The sequence below is a fragment of the Aquarana catesbeiana genome, linkage group LG11, assembly GCF_042186555.1.
Source record: "Aquarana catesbeiana isolate 2022-GZ linkage group LG11, ASM4218655v1, whole genome shotgun sequence".
Lineage (NCBI taxonomy): Eukaryota > Metazoa > Chordata > Amphibia > Anura > Ranidae > Aquarana > Aquarana catesbeiana.
The window spans coordinates 52,744,955-52,762,043 of record NC_133334.1 but is presented as its reverse complement, the minus strand read 5'-3'; the positions used below and the strand labels follow the sequence as shown (position 1 = coordinate 52,762,043).

General features: G+C 42.9%; 1 protein-coding gene across 1 annotated transcript in view; it reads right to left on the bottom strand.

Moving 5' to 3' along the window:
- MYBPC3 (myosin binding protein C3) overlaps positions 1-17,089 on the bottom strand; it is a 209,423-nt gene that overhangs the window by 124,930 nt on the left and 67,404 nt on the right. The window contains exons 7-8 of the mRNA XM_073604365.1: positions 14,155-14,203; positions 1,716-1,772 (exon numbers count right to left, since the gene is read on the bottom strand). Coding sequence (XP_073460466.1) covers positions 1,716-1,772; positions 14,155-14,203 — 106 coding nt within the window. The remainder of the gene's footprint in view (positions 1-1,715; positions 1,773-14,154; positions 14,204-17,089) is intronic.

The following is a 17,089-nucleotide window of genomic DNA, read 5'->3' as shown; positions in this document are numbered from 1 at the left end:
GTCCGTCAGAATTTTCGAAAAAAAAAGTCCGATGAGGCATACACACGGTCGGAATAGACGATAAAAAACTGACGTCGGACTTTTTCTGTCGGACATTCCGCTCGTGTGTACGTGGCTTAAGGCGACCTACCACCAAACATTCTGATTGCTTAATGACAAAAACTGTTCGCAGAAGGTTGAATCATTCTATTTGGATATCTTTGTGACTGATGGCTACTTGCAAATAGATGATATTGCCAGAAATTGCCAAGTGTATGGCCAACCAGCTTGTGGTTTCAAAAATGACCAAATTAATACAACCTTTCACCAACCGTTTTTTATCAACACCTTGAAAAGATCAAAAAGGTTTGGTGGTACACTATTTGATGGAAAGAGGTTGAAATTACCCTAAAGAGACTTATTTTGCCCATTCATTTAAGGAATGTACCCCCAAACAATGATATTCACTGTTGCCATGCTTCCCCACCACTAAATTTCTGCCCTGGAGACAGGCATCCAAACCCTGTGTAATCTTCATTTTGGATGCTTACATAAGGTTGACCACTTGAGAATCGGGCATTTTTCTCCCTTAATCCCAGAGTGTTTTTTTAATTTCCTGGATGTCTAAGTTCAACAAATGATGCCTTTTAGTCGTTGTATCCTACCCTGACCCATTATATATTGCTTTCTTTGGGACAGACAAGGCTTTAATTTGTCTCAAAGGTTTCAGAAGAATAGAGAGGGACTACTCACCAAATTGAAACCCTCAAAACGATTTACTGAATCATCCAACAAACAGACTACTCCATCCGATTTACAATCCCACTAAGGAGGGGTTTGTACATCAGATGGAATAGTCTACTTGTTGGATGACTCAATAAAATGTTTTGAGGCTTTCAATTTGGTGAGCAGTTTCTCTCTAATCCTTTGGAGCCTTTATAGATACTGTGCTAGCAGTTGATGGCTATAGGAGCCGGCTCCATTGATCGGCAGTAACCTGGGGATCAAGTGCCTGTAACAGGAGATTTGTTCTCTGTGTAGGGCTTTAATTTGATAGCAGATTGGTATAAATGCATTTTTATTTCTTAAGGGTTCTTCAAGCAAACCTATCATTTGACCCTAAATGGGCAAACTGAGTGTTTTTACAACTCCCAGCATAAGCTTTATGGTTGAATATTTGTGAAAACGACTGCCCTGGGTATATCATCTTATAAATTATTTTGGTAGGTAAGGACTTTACAGTTTGTTTCCACACCCATTCAGCAATGAAGGTACGATATAGTCTAAGGCAGCATTACCCAGCACCAGCAAGTTACAACAGATGTCCTAGGCTGTTCTTCATAAGTTTCCATCTGGGCAGGTGTCACACTGTGATATGTAACCCGGACTGGAAACCATTCTACAATTCCCATGTATTACAAGCAGTGTAAACTTTCTGTGCCACGGATAAGAATACTGTGTGAAGATAGCTGAGATAGAATGTTGTATCAATTTAGGGAAGCCGTGTAAGGTGATAAACGGTATTATATATATGTCTCATATGTCAATGGGAATTCTACATATGACATGGAGGGGAAGATGGGAGATTGCAAGGAATTATAAATATCTATATCAGTGACAGACTGTTGGCTACACAGAAGTGTTTCCGGAAGGGAGGATAGATGTGTTGCCCACTAAGAAGCATGGAATTAGAACTATGATCAGTGGAAGGGGGTGTACTGCCATCATATACTAACCTTTTCTTAAGAAGGGCACTGAAGTCCAACTCTCCGGCTTCCTCTGCTCCATCTCCACTAGAAAGAGTATCATGAAAAGAAAAAGGTCATTAAGAAATTTTTACAAAAATTTTTTCTCTTATATGTTTTATGCTAACTGACTGCCAAACACAAAAAAAGCATAACACTGGAACAGAAATGTTTTGAGCTAAGTGGGCACAGTGTGATCATCTCTTAGGTCTTCCTAGAACTCAAAGGTAGACCTCCACCTGCCTTTAACACATTCGTGACACTACACTTTACAGCCAAAAGCAGAGCGTCACTGGTCAAGCTCAGTTTTTCATCTATTCCGAATGAGAATTCACTAAAGACTATAGACTTTTACTTTTGTCAGTGACACCATCAGCTTGGCTGAATAGCTGTGATTTTTTTCTTAAAGAAACACGACAAACCAAAAGGGATATTTTATTTATCAGTACAGCCTAGTGGGCTCTGTTAGCCCCTGGCTTCTTGTATGTCTTCAGCTGAGTTGGATGACCTCTAAAAATACCTGTCGGTGGTCCAATGGGCAGAGGCACTTGTCGTTGTGTATTTAAAAAAGGATTAGGGTTGACTGTTTTTTGTACAATGAATAGCTTTATTATGTAATAAAGCTATTATTTGTATGATAAACCAGATGACTTTTTGATAAACAGACGACCCTGATCCTTTTTTAAACACACGATGGGCGCCTCTGCCAATCAGACCACTGATGGACTTTTTTAAACATAATTCAACTCACCTGATCCAACACCCACCTGAAAACCCTGCAGAGGATCCAGGCCAGGAACCCATGTGGCATTGAGTGTGACCTTTCTTATACTGCGTGGGAACAGAATATTCTCCACCTGTGCTCACGGAAGGTTGTGTGTATTTACCTTATGGAGTCACCGCAACCTAAGCAGATGTAAGTTACTTCCTTTTTGTGTTTTTTGATTTTATGGAGAAACTATTTTGAGGTAATCATTATATTTGAGTCATTCGCTACACAATAAGGGTTTTTCCCACCTCCTTTTCTTTTTCAGTGAACACTCTGAGTCGTCCCAAGGGTCTGCAACCAACAATTTTGTAGCTGAATCCCTTGGATCTTCTTTAACATTAGGTTACATAGTTACATAGTTACATAGTAGGTGAAGTTGAAAAAGACACAAGTCCATCAAGTCCAACCTATGTGTGATTATGTCAGTATTACCTTGTATATCCCTGTATGTTGTGGTCAATCAGGTGCTTATCTAATAGTTTCTTGAAACTATTGATGTCCCCCTGCTGAGACCACAGCCTGTGGAAGGGAATTCCACATCCTTGCCGCTCTTACAGTAAGGAACCCTCTACGTAGTTTAAGGTTAAACCGCTTTTCTTCTAATTTTAATGAGTGGCCACGTGTCTTGTTAAACTCCCTTCCGCAAAAAAGTTTTATCCCTATTGTGGGGTCACCAGTATGGTATTTGTAAATTGAAATCATATCCCCTCTCAAGCGTCTCTTCTCCAGAGAGAATAAGTTCAGTGCTCGCAACCTTTCCTCATAAGCGGGAGCGGCAGAGCGGGAGAATTATTGTTTTATCTCTGGAATTAATCCCCTTTTTAATGCATGCCAATATTCTGTTTGCTTTGTTAGCAGCAGCTTGGCATTGCATGCCATTTCTAAGCCTATCATCTACTAGGACCCCCAGGTCCTTTTACATCCTAGATTGCCTCAGAGGTTCTCCCCCCAGTGTAAAGATTGCATTCATATTTTTGCCACCCAAATGCATTATTTTACATTTTTCTACATTAAACATCATTTGCCTTGTAGTTGCCCACCCCATTAATTTTTTCAGATCTTTTTACAAGGTTTCCACATCCAGCAGAGAAGTTATTGCCCTGTTTAGCTTAGCATCGTTTGCAAATACAGAGATTGAACTGTTTAGCCCATCCTTCAGGTTGTTTATGAACAAATTAAACAGGATTGGTCCCAGCACAGAACCCTGGGGGACCCCACTACTCACCCCTGACCATTCCGAGTGTTCCCATTTAACACCACCTTCTGAACACGCCCTTGTAGCCAGTTTTAAATCCATGTACTCACCCTATGGTCCATGCCAATGGACCTTATTTTGTACAGTAAACGTTTATGGGGAACTGTGTCACATGCTAAAGGTTCTTCTTTACATTATACATGACTCGCTTCTTGTCCGCTTGAGAGCTTTGCGTGATACTGCACCCCTTTGTGCATCCCATCTCCTTTAGTTATGTTCTCCATAATATGAAGTAATTAAATAGTACAACAGGAAGATTGGAAACCCCCTTAATGGCCACAGTAGGTGCCAGTAGAGATATAAGAAATGTTTCTTTGATATACGTCTCCAGCATTTGCCAGAAACTGAAATATCTATTTTGGGAGGTCTGAAATGGCTGAAGTCACAATTAGGATGGTGGTGCCCAACAACAGTCATTAAATGCACATACTGTATAATTTTATGAGAAGACTGCTGTTGAAATGAATGGTCTAGTGACAGGGTTCCTTTAGCTGCTTATAGCACTGAGCTTGCAGTAAAAACCACCATGTTCAATGGTTTACATTCAACCTCATTCATTTGCCTCATCCACATACAATGTAGAAAGAGGAGGAAATTGCACATGTCAGAATTAATTGTCCACGGTCCTCATCAGAAAAAATAATTGTGAATTGATTTTTTAAACAATAAAATAAAAGTAGACTGGTTGGATATTTGGGGGCATAATTACAAAAGCACAGTATGATCAGTTGGCAAAATCATTTGCTGTTCATTTGCCATCAAATGACTTTGATGTTGTTGATTTCCTTTTAATGCAAGTCTGGATTACTCATTCTTTGAGGGAGGTCCATGTTTCTGTGACATTTGCTATACTTCTAATATGGTGATTGTTAGAGTCACCATCCCTGGCCTGCTTGTGGGATTTCCTGCCTGTAGATGGCAAATCTTTGATCCTATCAGTGATGCACCACTGAAGTCATGTAGCGTCCACAAAGAAGCTGTAAAATCCTCATTGGCATTTGCCCCATTTGGCCACCACAAATCGACACTACAATGCTATTGAATGTTTGGCAATGAGAGGCAAAGCTTTGTCCTAGGAATATACAGCATCTAGACACTGACACTTGTATAAATATGCTCTGTTGACTTTAGTGCACTAACAGTGTTCCTCTTGGATTGCAATATAATTACTATTAATTTTAACAGCTCAAAGACCCAGAATATCACTTACCTGGTTTCTATCCTCAGAATCTAGCAAGCTACCTGCCCTTATAGTGTGTGAAGATCCACCTCTCAATTGGTCCTGGTGACCACTCTCACAGAGATAGAAAGAAACCCAAAGTTTTAGAGTTGCAACCAGACCAAAAGGTGATAGTTAATCTTCTTATGGGGACACCTGTTCTGCTAACCATTAAGAGGGGAATTCCGGGATAGGAAGTAAAGGGAAACGACACCAAGAGGACACAGATGACAACACAAAATAACTTGTTAATATTTTAAACCTTCCTTCCTCTATCTAAAATTAAAAAAATGATGGCTACATTTAAACTTTATTCCTAGCAAGGAAGGTTCTCGTAACACATACAGGATAAAGTTGATTAACAGTAGGATAAGTGGAGCCTAAATCGACTGTGACATGCTCAAGTTAACTCACATTGATAAGACCTAGTATTAATGTGGTATAGTGCATGTACAGTAAATATATCAGGAGAACAATAAGAAAGAAGAACTTTTCCAAATTATTGGCTGATGTTCTGATATTTAGCAATAATTAATCACGTTAAGTTTTTTCGTCTAAACTGCTATAATTTTTTGGAGAACTATTGGTCTTGTGGAACAATTTGACCCTGGGGAAGTGTCCTCTTCTACTGCTTTGTGCAAAGCATTTCCACAGCAGTAATTATGCATGGCATGTTGTATCTTTGTGTAGGAGTGATGTTTATATACAGTATGTGTGTGGTGTTGTATTTGTCCCTGTGTGGTGCAGTGGCATAACAATTGTCATAGCAGCCCATACAGCTGCTATGGGGCCTGGGGGTGACAGGGGGTCCCATTGGCAATAAAAAATAGAAACTCTGACGGCATGTAAAGATAACACATAGGTCTGAGTGAACTAGGCAGCCGCCTAGGGCACACTGCCATCTAGAGTGCAGCCATGGCCGCTGGGTTATTTACTCTCTGCTGGCTTCCTAACACTCTACTGGCTTCCCCACACATTGCCCTGATGTTCCGTATACTGCTGCAGGATTGGATGATGTTAGCTGGAGACGAAGCTGTCTCTTGCAAATTTCAGCCAATCCGTGAAGAAGAGGTATCCAGCCAATGAGGTGCTGTTCAAGCCGAGCTGCGTGCAACATCACTTCCTCCCAGCTCCCCAGTCAGTCTCCACTGGTAGCTAACATTGGCACGAAACAGGCTGCATTTGCCAATGCCGATATATTAAGAAATGTATCAGTAATCAGTAGTTGGACTTGGGTAATATATTTTTTAATAATGGCACACAGTGAAATAATAAAAAAGTACCATTGTAAAAAAAAGATTAAAAAATTAGATCACCCTACCCTATTTTCTATTTTCTTTTTTAAATGTTGATTTTTTTTTTTTTTTTTTTGGGGGGGGGGGGTTGGGGTACAAGTAGCTGGTCTTAGCTAGGGCGCAATAGTCTAGCACCGGCCCTCTCCATCACCCCTCCTACTACCTGTCCTTGATTTTATTTTATGTTAAGAGCAATGATAGTAGGGAGGTCATAGTGGGCTCCATATACATTACACTATGAGGCTTCATGATCCAACAGTACACCCCTCACATTTTTGTAAATATTTTATTATATCTTTTCATGTGACAACACTGAAGACACTTTGCTATAATGTAAAGTAGTGAGTGTACAGCTTGTATAACAGTGTAAATTTGCTGTCCCCTCAAAATAACTCAACACACAGCCATTGATGTCTAAACTGCTGGCAACAAAAGTAAGTAAACCCTTAAGTGAAAATGTCCAACTTGGGTCCAAATTGTCAATATTTTGTGTGTCCACCATTATTTTCCAGCACTGCCTTAACCCTCTTGGGCATGGAGTTCACCAGAGCTTCACAGGTTGTCACTGGAGTCCTCTGCCACTCCTCCATGATGAAATCATGGAGCTGGTGGATGTTAGAGACCTTGCGCTCCTCCACTTTTCATTTGAGGATGCCCCACAGATGCTCAATAGGGTTTAGGTCTGGAGACATGCTTGGCCAGTCCATCACCTTTACCCTCAGCTTCTTTAGCAAGGCAGTGGTTGGTTGTCTTGGAGGTGTGTTTATGGTCTTTATCTCGTTGGAATACTGACCTGCGGCCCAGTCTCCGAAGGGAGGGGATCATGCTCTGCTTCAGTATGTCACAGTACACGTTGGCATTCATGGTTTCCTCATTGAACTGTAGCTCTCCAGTGCCAACAGCACTCATGTAGCCCCAGATCATGACACTCCCACCACCATGCTTGACTGTAGGCAACACATACTTGTCTTTGTACTCCTCACCTGGTTGCCACCACACATGCTTGACACCATCTAAACCAAATAAGTTTATCTTGGTCTCATCAGACCACAGCATATGTTCCAGTAATCCATGTCCTTAGTCTGCTAGTCTTCAGCAAACGGTTTGCGGGCTTTCTTGTGCAACATCTTTAGAAGAGACTTCCTTCTGGGGAGATAAGCCATGTAGACCAATTTGATGCAGGGTGCGGCATATGGTCTGAGCACTGACAGGCTGACCCCCACCCCTTCAACATTTGCAGCAATGCTGGCAGCACTCATACGTCTATTTCCCAAAGACAACCTCTGGATATGACGCTGAGCACGTGCACTCAACTTCTTTGGTCGACCATGGAGAGGCCTGTTTATGTAGAGCAACAATTCTTTTTTTCAGATCCTCAGAGAGTTCTTTGCCATGAGGTGCCATGTTGAACTTCCATTGACCAGTATGAGAAAGTGAGAGCGATATTACCAAATTTAACATACCTGCTCCCCATTCACACCTGAGACCTTGTAACACTAATGAGTCACATGACACCGGGGAGGGAAAATGGCTAATTGGGCCCAATTTTGACATTTTCACTTAGGGGTGTACTCACTTTTGTTGCCAGCAGTTTGGACATTAATGGCTCTGTGTTGAGTTATTTTGAGGGGACAGCAAATTTACACTATTATACAAGCTGTGCACTTTACTTTACATTGTAGCAAAGTGTAATTGTCACATGAAAAGATATAATAAAATATTTACAAAAAGGTGAGGGGTGTACTTACTTTTGTGAGATACTGTATCTATCCTTCTATATATGTATATAATAATGAAATTGATCTGCGCGGACTTCTAACACATTAATATTATAAACCCAAATAGTGTGAAAAAGTAAACACAATAGCTGAAATCCAAGAAAAAATGTGTATACATCAAAAAAAGTCCATCAAAGTGATAGATTAGTGACAATAATCATGAGTGTCCCTAATCCTGGTGAATCTTCTAAATAAACAGTTGTGTTGTGAAATTGATATTAATCTTCTTGACTAAATAGTCACGTAATGCTCCCAGAGCCCTTACCTCCAAATGGAGAAAAATAACCCTTAAGATGATATCCTGGGATGGGATCGTCTATATGTCGTTCGTACTCCCAATCGATATCCGTATAGATCAGGGATCCTCAAATTACGGCCCTCCAGCTGTTGTGGAACTATGCATCCCATGAGGCATTGTAAAAATCTGACATTCACAGACATGACTAGGCATGATGGGAATTGTAGTTTCTGAACAACTGGAGGGCCACAGTTTGAAGACCCCTGGTATAAATGGTTATGGACGTGGTTCACGATCCGCTGAGCAAGCCCTCTCTCTGCTGACAGCTTGAATGGCCTCAAAATCTTGTGGTTCCGTTATGGACGTTCAGTGTTCGCCATTAAAGGAAATAAAAGAAAACAGGGCCCCTATAGTGTAATATGTAAAGATAATACAATTTATTGAAAATGCCTAATTGCCTCTTACATCAAAAAAAGTTAAAAACAAGCTTATCTGTATGTTGCCCTGTGTCAAACACACTCCTTGCATCACTTCCGGTCTCTCAAACTTCCGGCCAATCCCTACGCACGTTACATCACAACATGTGACTTCATCAGGTTCAGGTTTGATGTAAGAGGCAACTAGGCATTTTCAATAAATTGTATTATCTTTACATGTTACACTATAGGGGCCCTGTTTTCTTTTATTTCCTTTAATGTCGAACACTGAACGTCCATAACGGAACCAAGAGATTTTGAGGCCATTCAAGCTGTCAGCAGAGAGAGAGGGCTTGCTCAGCGGATCGCGAACCTCGTCGATAACCATCTATACCAGGGGTCTTCAAACTATGGCCCTCCAGTTGTTCAGAAACTACAATTCCCATCATGCCTAGTCATGTCTGTGAATGCCAGAGTTTTACAATGCCTCATGGGATGCATAGTTCCACAACAGCTGGAGGGCCGTAGTTTGAGGATCCCTGATCTATACGGATATCGATTGGGAGTACGGACGACGTATAGGCGATCCCATCCCAGGATATCCTCTTAAGGCTTATTTTTCTCCATTTGGAGGTAAGGGCTCTGGGAGCATTATGTGACTATTTACTCACGAAAAATTAATATCAATTTTGCAACACAACTGTTTATTTAGAAGATTCACCAGGATTATGGACACTCATGATTATTGTCACTAATCTATCACTTTGATGGACTTTTTTGATGTATACGCATTTTTTCTTGGATTTCAGCTATTGTGTTTACTTTTTCACACTATTTGGGTTTATAATATTAATGTGTTAGAAGTCCGCGCAGATCACTTTCATTATTATATACCCTTTTTTTGTGTCTAGTGTACACTTCAGATCTTGCAGCGATTTCACATACTTCACATTATTAGTTTTCATTGTTTATTCACTTAATTAGTAGCACGAAGGACTTCACTTTAAATTTAAATTTATATATCTATTAACTATATATATACATGTATATCGCATGTGTGTGATGTAATTGAGCATGTTTGTGGGATGTTTTCAATATGTATATCTGTACAATCAATTCCAATAAAACATCATGTTATATGCTATTTTCTATATACCAGGTGACTGAAGTCAAATACAAAGTGTGAAATGTGCTAGTGCAGCAAGGATCAGACATAGCAAGTGGTAATATATAGACATTACAGGGAAACATTAATCTTTGAGTGACAGGTGTAACACAAGCCTTCAAGAATTAGAGTGCCGTAAATTCTGTACATTGTGCTGTGTGCACAGGGGACACGCTATACATGCATTGGATGGAGCAGAGTCTTAGGAAGGCAGAAAACAAGCTCAGTATTGCAGGGGTTCATGAAGTGTCAGGTGTATTAGAAACACATGGTCTCCGACCAGTATCACAGAATTTGTTTGCATCGGAAGTCTGAATACAGCAGCAGATCTTCCATGACAGCTTACATAGAATTCTGGATAATCATTTGCTCAGCAACTGTCCCAATGGCAATGAAAAGCAGTCTTCCTAATGAGTGATAAAATCTGCCCTGATACTGATTCCGGGTTTACCCCCATCATACATAACCCCCATATTTCACTATCACTGGTATAGCCCACAGTAGCCAATATTATTTTTTTAGTGCAGGCTAGAAAATTGAACGAGACTTGCATTTGCTCAAGCATCAGCTGCATGTCAAGGCTTTGGACTGGCTTCCTGACAATGAATGGTGCATGATCCCCATGCAGTTCCCATGTGTTGGCATGGACACTTATAGCGTCTACCAGGGGTGCATGTCACAGGATGAAAATACAGAAGCACAAGAGAGACAGTTTTCACCCCGCAACAGGAAAAAGCACCTTCATGGCAGGATCGCCAGGAATTATTTTAACCCTTTTGTGCTGACGGGAGCCACCCTTGTACAGAGATCTTAATGCTGGAAGCTGGTGGGCAGGCTCCTGATCATACAGTGCCTTGGAAAAGTATTCATCCCTCTGGAAATTTTCCTCATTTTGTCATGTTACAACCAAAAACATAAATGTATTTTATTGGGATTTTATGTGAAAGACCAACACAAGGCGGCACATAATTGTGATGTGGAATAAAAATGATAAATGGGTTTCAAAATTTTTTTACAAATAAATATCTGAAAAGTGTGGCATCCATTTGTATTCAGCCCCCTTTACTCTGATACCCCTAACTAAAATCTAGTGGAACCAATTGCTTTCAGAATTCACCTAATTAGTAAATAGAGTCCACCTGTGTGTAATTTCATCTTAGTATAAATACAGCTGTTCTGTGAAGCCCTCATAGGTTTGTTAGAGAACATTATTGAACAAACAGCATCATGAAGGACAAGGAACACACCAGACAGGTCAGTGATAAAGTTGTGGAGAAGTTTAAAGCAGGGTTAGGTTATAAAAAATATCCCAAGCTTTGAACATCTCATGGAGCACTGTTCAATCCATCATCCGAAGATGGAAAGAGTATGGCATAACTGCAAACCTACCAAGACATGGCCGTCCACCTAAACTGACAGGCCAGGCAAGGAGAGCATTAATCAGAGAAGCAGCCAAGAGGCCCATGGTAACTCCAGAGGAGCGAAAGAGATCCACAGCTCAGGTGGGAGAATCTGTCCACAGGACAACTATTAGTCGTGCACTCCACAAATCTGGCCTTTATGGAACAGTGGCAAGAAGAAAGCCATTGTTGAAAGAAAGCCATAAGAAGTCCTGTTTGCAGTTTGTGAGAAGCCATGTGGAGGACACAGCAAATATGTGGAAGAAGGTGGTCTGGTCAGATGAGACAAAAATGTAACCTTATGGGCTAAAAGCAAAATGTTATGTGTGGTGGAAAACTAACACTGCACATCACCCTGAAAACACCATCCCCACCCTGAAACATGGTGAAGGCAGCATCTTGTTGTGGGTATGCTTTACTTCAGCAGGGACAGGGAAGCTGGTCAGAGTTAATGAGAAGATGGATGGAGCCAAATACAGGGCAATCCTAGAAAAAAAAACGATTAGAGTCTGCAAAAGACTTGAGACTGGGGCGGAGGTTCACCTTCCAGCTGGACAACGACCCTAAACATACAGCCAGAGCTACATTGGAATGATTTAGATCAAAGCATATCCATGTGTTAGAATGGCCCAGTCAAAATCCAGACCTAAATCCAATTGAGAATCTGTGGCAAGACTTGAAAATTGCTGTTCACAGCGAAAGGTGGTTGTATAAAGTATTGACTCGGGGCGGCTGAATACAAAGGCACGCCACACTTTTCAGATATTTATTTGTAAAAAATTTTGAAAACCATTTATCATTTTCTCTCCACTTCACAAGTATGTGCCATTTTGTGTTGGTCTATCATAAAAAATCCCAATAAAATACATTTACATTTTTGGTTGAAACATTCAAAATGTGGAAAATTTCAAAGGGTATAAATATTTTTCGAGGCACTGTATATCTAATGTGATTGGCTGTAATAGTAGGGGTTACAGGGCTTCTGGGATAGATCAGAGTAATTCTGTCATAGGTGAGGAAACATCCACGTTATGAGTGGTCATCAGTGCAGGAATATAATAGAAATCTTCCAATTGGTGCAATTGCTCCAGTGCCATCTGTATAGAAGAGCCTTTCTCAATCTTTTTACCCCAAAGGAACCCTTGCAATAATTTTCAGGTCCAAGGGATTCTCTGCTAAAATTTATCAATTGGTGGTCTTGGGGAAAATGTCACTTCCACTGGTGGTGGTCAGAGGGAAGATTTCTCCCCTTACAGACATATCTCGGACTCTGCCAAGTGGTGTTGGACCTGGAACTATGCATGCACCATCACATGGGAGGTCAGTTAGCCACAGCTCAAGAAACTCCTAGCGACCTCTGAAGGAACCCCAAGGCTCCACAAAATCCTGGTGGAGAATAGCTGGTATAGAGGATTTTCCTCATGTTGGAGACATTTCCTTTTAATTCCTGTTGTGTCTAAAGAACACAAAGTGAAGGTAATCTCCCAAATAAGCGAGGGATGAAAAAAAATCCCAATTTGGGTTCTACCTATTCCCTATTCTTTGTAAACAAAAATATTTAGGCTTTAGACATTCTTTATTTCGAGCCAAACTGTTGTCCCAAGCCTACCCTAAAGGTACCCATAAACACAAGATGACCCAAAAGACTACATGAAGAGATGAACGGTAATGCCTAAAATGCTCTGCCAGAAAACCACAGAGGTGTGAATGTAACCTAATGCATTAGGTTTTTAGCAACACCATGCCTCACTACATGTGCCCCATGCAAACCATAATCAATGTTTTTTTCACAAAGGATAGTCATTTTCAGAAATTGCACTTGGTAGCATTATGTGGGCAGATTGGATGTAAAAAGTGTTTAGCGGTGTTCTACTTTAAAAGGGCAGAATCATTCTAGCCTTTCTGCCCCTACCCCCTGTTTCATTATAAGGGCAGATTTTTAATTTTCATATTAGGAAGACATTCATTGAGACGTTTTAGAAATGTTGCTGGAGCAAAGTTTGTCTACCTGGCGATGGATATCCTCCTTCCTGCTGGTCCTACTATGGTCCTGGTTGTATGAGACAAGTTTTAGAGATATACATGTATTGAATTACACTTGGAAATGACCCCTTTATTCCCCCCAATGCCCCTAGCAAATATTGTCTCAACAGATTGTATAGCCATGCTACAACACAATTAAGAACATTCGTATGAAAATTCTCAGTACATGTGATGACTTGACAAATGTCGTTCGAGAAGTACTTCAAAATTTGTTTGCTTTTAGCATGTGATTTTGCAATGATTGGACTTTCCTGAATGAAAACCACATGCACTTTTAGAAATTCATTCCTTGAAAAAATTTCCATACCGCTTTTTCTAATGTTCTCATCACTGCGGTCAAAAACAAATGGCGATTTGACCGCACTAATGATTAGAAAATAGAATGAATGTTCTTAAAGTAAAATATTTTGAACAGAATTCTAATAGTGTATGGCCAGCTTTAAAAATTTTGCAACAATATTTTTTTTTTTACCCTATAAAATTGTATACAAAAAATAAAAGCAAACACACATACATACAGTATATTTTCCCTTTACAAATCTTTTATTGAGTTTGGTGTTTTGCCCGACATATTCTTTTAACCTGCACACTCTTAGCACATGACCATGCATGGTAACGTGGGTAGCAGGATAAGGGCTTTCCTATTGGTATTAGCCAACCTCCATCCGCTATTCATATTTGGAATTAGTCTTTTTCTATAACTCATTCAGAATATTACTAATATACTACCCTGACTTTTTAAATTCTTTAACAAAATAACTCAGCTGCCACATTCAACTAACAGGCACTCACTCTCCTGTTGTAGCTTCAATCAGACAGTAAAACAGGAATGTATTTGGGGCAGATACTTACGTCCGCTTGAATGCAGCACGGATATCAATGTCTCCTGCATTTGAGGCTTCTACACATAGAAAAAAGGGGAAGAAAATATTGGCATAAGGAAGAATGTACAAGTGGAATAAAATATTAATAGTACATGTATGAATTTCATCTAATACAGTTGATGGAAACTTTGGTAAATCCCCATAAACGTATAATCCACTAAACCTTCCTGAGCTGTTGACTCTTGTTTGACAGATCATTTCCACCATATAGTTACTTTGGTTGAAAATGTCCATCAACCAACAATTAATAAAGACAATAAAAAACCCTTGCATTCTTAGAACCCTAATTTCCCAGTTGATCCAGAGAAAGGCAAAGAAAATCCCTTAGGTCCCATTAACACCGGGTGGAGTGCGACTGCGTTGGGTGGCTATTTCAGCGCAGTTGCACCGCAAGACAAGGCAAAATGACGTATCTCCTTTGTGCCTGGATCACAGGTGGTTTGCACTGAAGAAGTACGACCAGCTATACTTTTTCCAGCACAGCACTGTGCAAGGCAATCCATCGCCTTGCACGAAGCAGCAGCCAATGAAACTTAATGAAATGTCACTGTGTGAACAGTGCTGTGCATCTCTGTGCATCGGCACTGCAGCTATCAAGCCAGATCCCACCACCCATCAGACGCTGCGTTGTAGTGCAGCGGCTGTTGTGAATAAACCCTTATATAGCATGGTTCAATTTTCTGTAATGCCGCGTACACACGAGCGGACTTTCTATCCTACTTGGTCCGGCACACTTTCCGACGGACTTTGTCCGCCAGGTGCGCCGGACTTTAAAACGAACGGACTTGCCCACACACGCCGGGATTTTCCGGCGGGCTAAGTCCGCCCGTCTTTCCGACGGACTTTCGCCGGAGTTCCGGCGGACTTTCAGAATGAACGGACTTGCCCACACACGGACAAGTCCGTTCATTTTGAACGTGACTCAGGTGCGACGGGACTAGAAAAGGATGTCAATCTTGCCGCTTTTATCGGCGAGATTGACACCTTGCGAGCCCCGTCGCGGGGCATACCAGGCCCTTAGGTCTGGTATGGATTATAAAGGGGAACCCCGCTACGCCGAAAAAACGGCGTGGGGTCCCCCTAAAATCCATACCAGACCCCGATCCGAGCACGCAGCCTGGCCGGTCAGGAAAGGGGGTGGGGACGAGCGAGCGCCCCCCCCCCCCTCCTGAACCGTACCAGGCCGCATGCCCTCAACATGGGGGGTGGGTGCTTTGGGGGAGGGGGCGCCCTGCGCCCCCCCCCCCCAAAGCACCTTGTCCCCATGTTGATGAGGACAAGGGCCTCTTCCCGACAACCCTGGCCGTTGGTTGTCGGGGTCTGCGGGCGGGGGCTTATCGGAATCTGGGAGCCCCCTTTAATAAGGGGGCCCCCAGATCCCGGCCCCCCACCCTATGTAAATGAGTATGGGGTACATGGTACCCCTACCCATTTACCTAGGAAAAAAGTGTAAGTAATAAAACACACTACACAGGTTTTTAAAATATTTTATTAAACAGCTCCGGGGGGGGGGGGATCTTCCTCCGGCTTCGGGGGTCTTCTTCCGGCTTCGGGGGTCCCTCCGCTTCATCTTCTCCCGGCGTCCGGTTGGTTCTTCTCCGCTCTCCGGCCTCTTCTCCCGGTGTCGCAGGTCTTCGGCCGGCCCCTCCGCTCTCTTCATGTAGCTCTATTGCGAGCGGAGGTCCGGACTTCTGGGCTTCTTGGCTTCTTGGCTTCTTGGCTTGGCTTGGCTTCTCTTCTCTTCCCCCAGATGTTGACACGACGCTCTCTCCGGCTGGACTGGTTTCTGAGGGCTGCGTTGTGACTTATATAGGCGGAGACCCCGCCCCCATATGATGTCACAGTCCCTGGGCATGCTGGGACTGTGACGTTTTAGGGGGCGTGGTCGGGGGGCGTGGTCGACCACGCCCCCTAAAACGTCACAGTCCCAGCATGCCCAGGGACTGTGACATCATATGGGGGCGGGGTCTCCGCCTATATAAGTCACAACGCAGCCCTCAGAAACCAGTCCAGCCGGAGAGAGCGTCGTGTCAACATCTGGGGGAAGAGAAGAGAAGCCAAGCCAAGCCAAGAAGCCAAGAAGCCAAGAAGCCAAGAAGCCCAGAAGTCCGGACCTCCGCTCGCAATAGAGCTACATGAAGAGAGCGGAGGGGCCGGCCGAAGACCTGCGACACCGGGAGAAGAGGCCGGAGAGCGGAGAAGAACCAACCGGACGCCGGGAGAAGATGAAGCGGAGGGACCCCCGAAGCCGGAAGAAGACCCCCGAAGCCGGAGGAAGATTCCCCCCCCCCGGAGCTGTTTAATAAAATATTTTAAAAACCTGTGTAGTGTGTTTTATTACTTACACTTTTTTCCTAGGTAAATGGGTAGGGGTACCATGTACCCCATACTCATTTACATAGGGTGGGGGGCCGGGATCTGGGGGCCCCCTTATTAAAGGGGGCTCCCAGATTCCGATAAGCCCCCGCCCGCAGACCCCGACAACCAACGGCCAGGGTTGTCGGGAAGAGGCCCTTGTCCTCATCAACATGGGGACAAGGTGCTTTGGGGGGGGGGCGCAGGGCGCCCCCCTCCCCCAAAGCACCCACCCCCCATGTTGAGGGCATGCGGCCTGGTACGGTTCAGGAGGGGGGGGGGCGCTCGCTCGTCCCCACCCCCTTTCCTGACCGGCCAGGCTGCGTGCTCGGATCGGGGTCTGGTATGGATTTTAGGGGGACCCCACGCCGTTTTTTCGGCGTAGCGGGGTTCCCCTTTATAATCCATACCAGACCTAAGGGCCTGGTATGCCCCGCGCTCGCCGCAATAGGAAGATTTGTTTTTCCTATTGCAGCGAGCGCGAGATGCAATACCATCCCCTCGTGTCGTATTTGGTCTGTCGGACCAGCCTACACACGAGCGGGCTT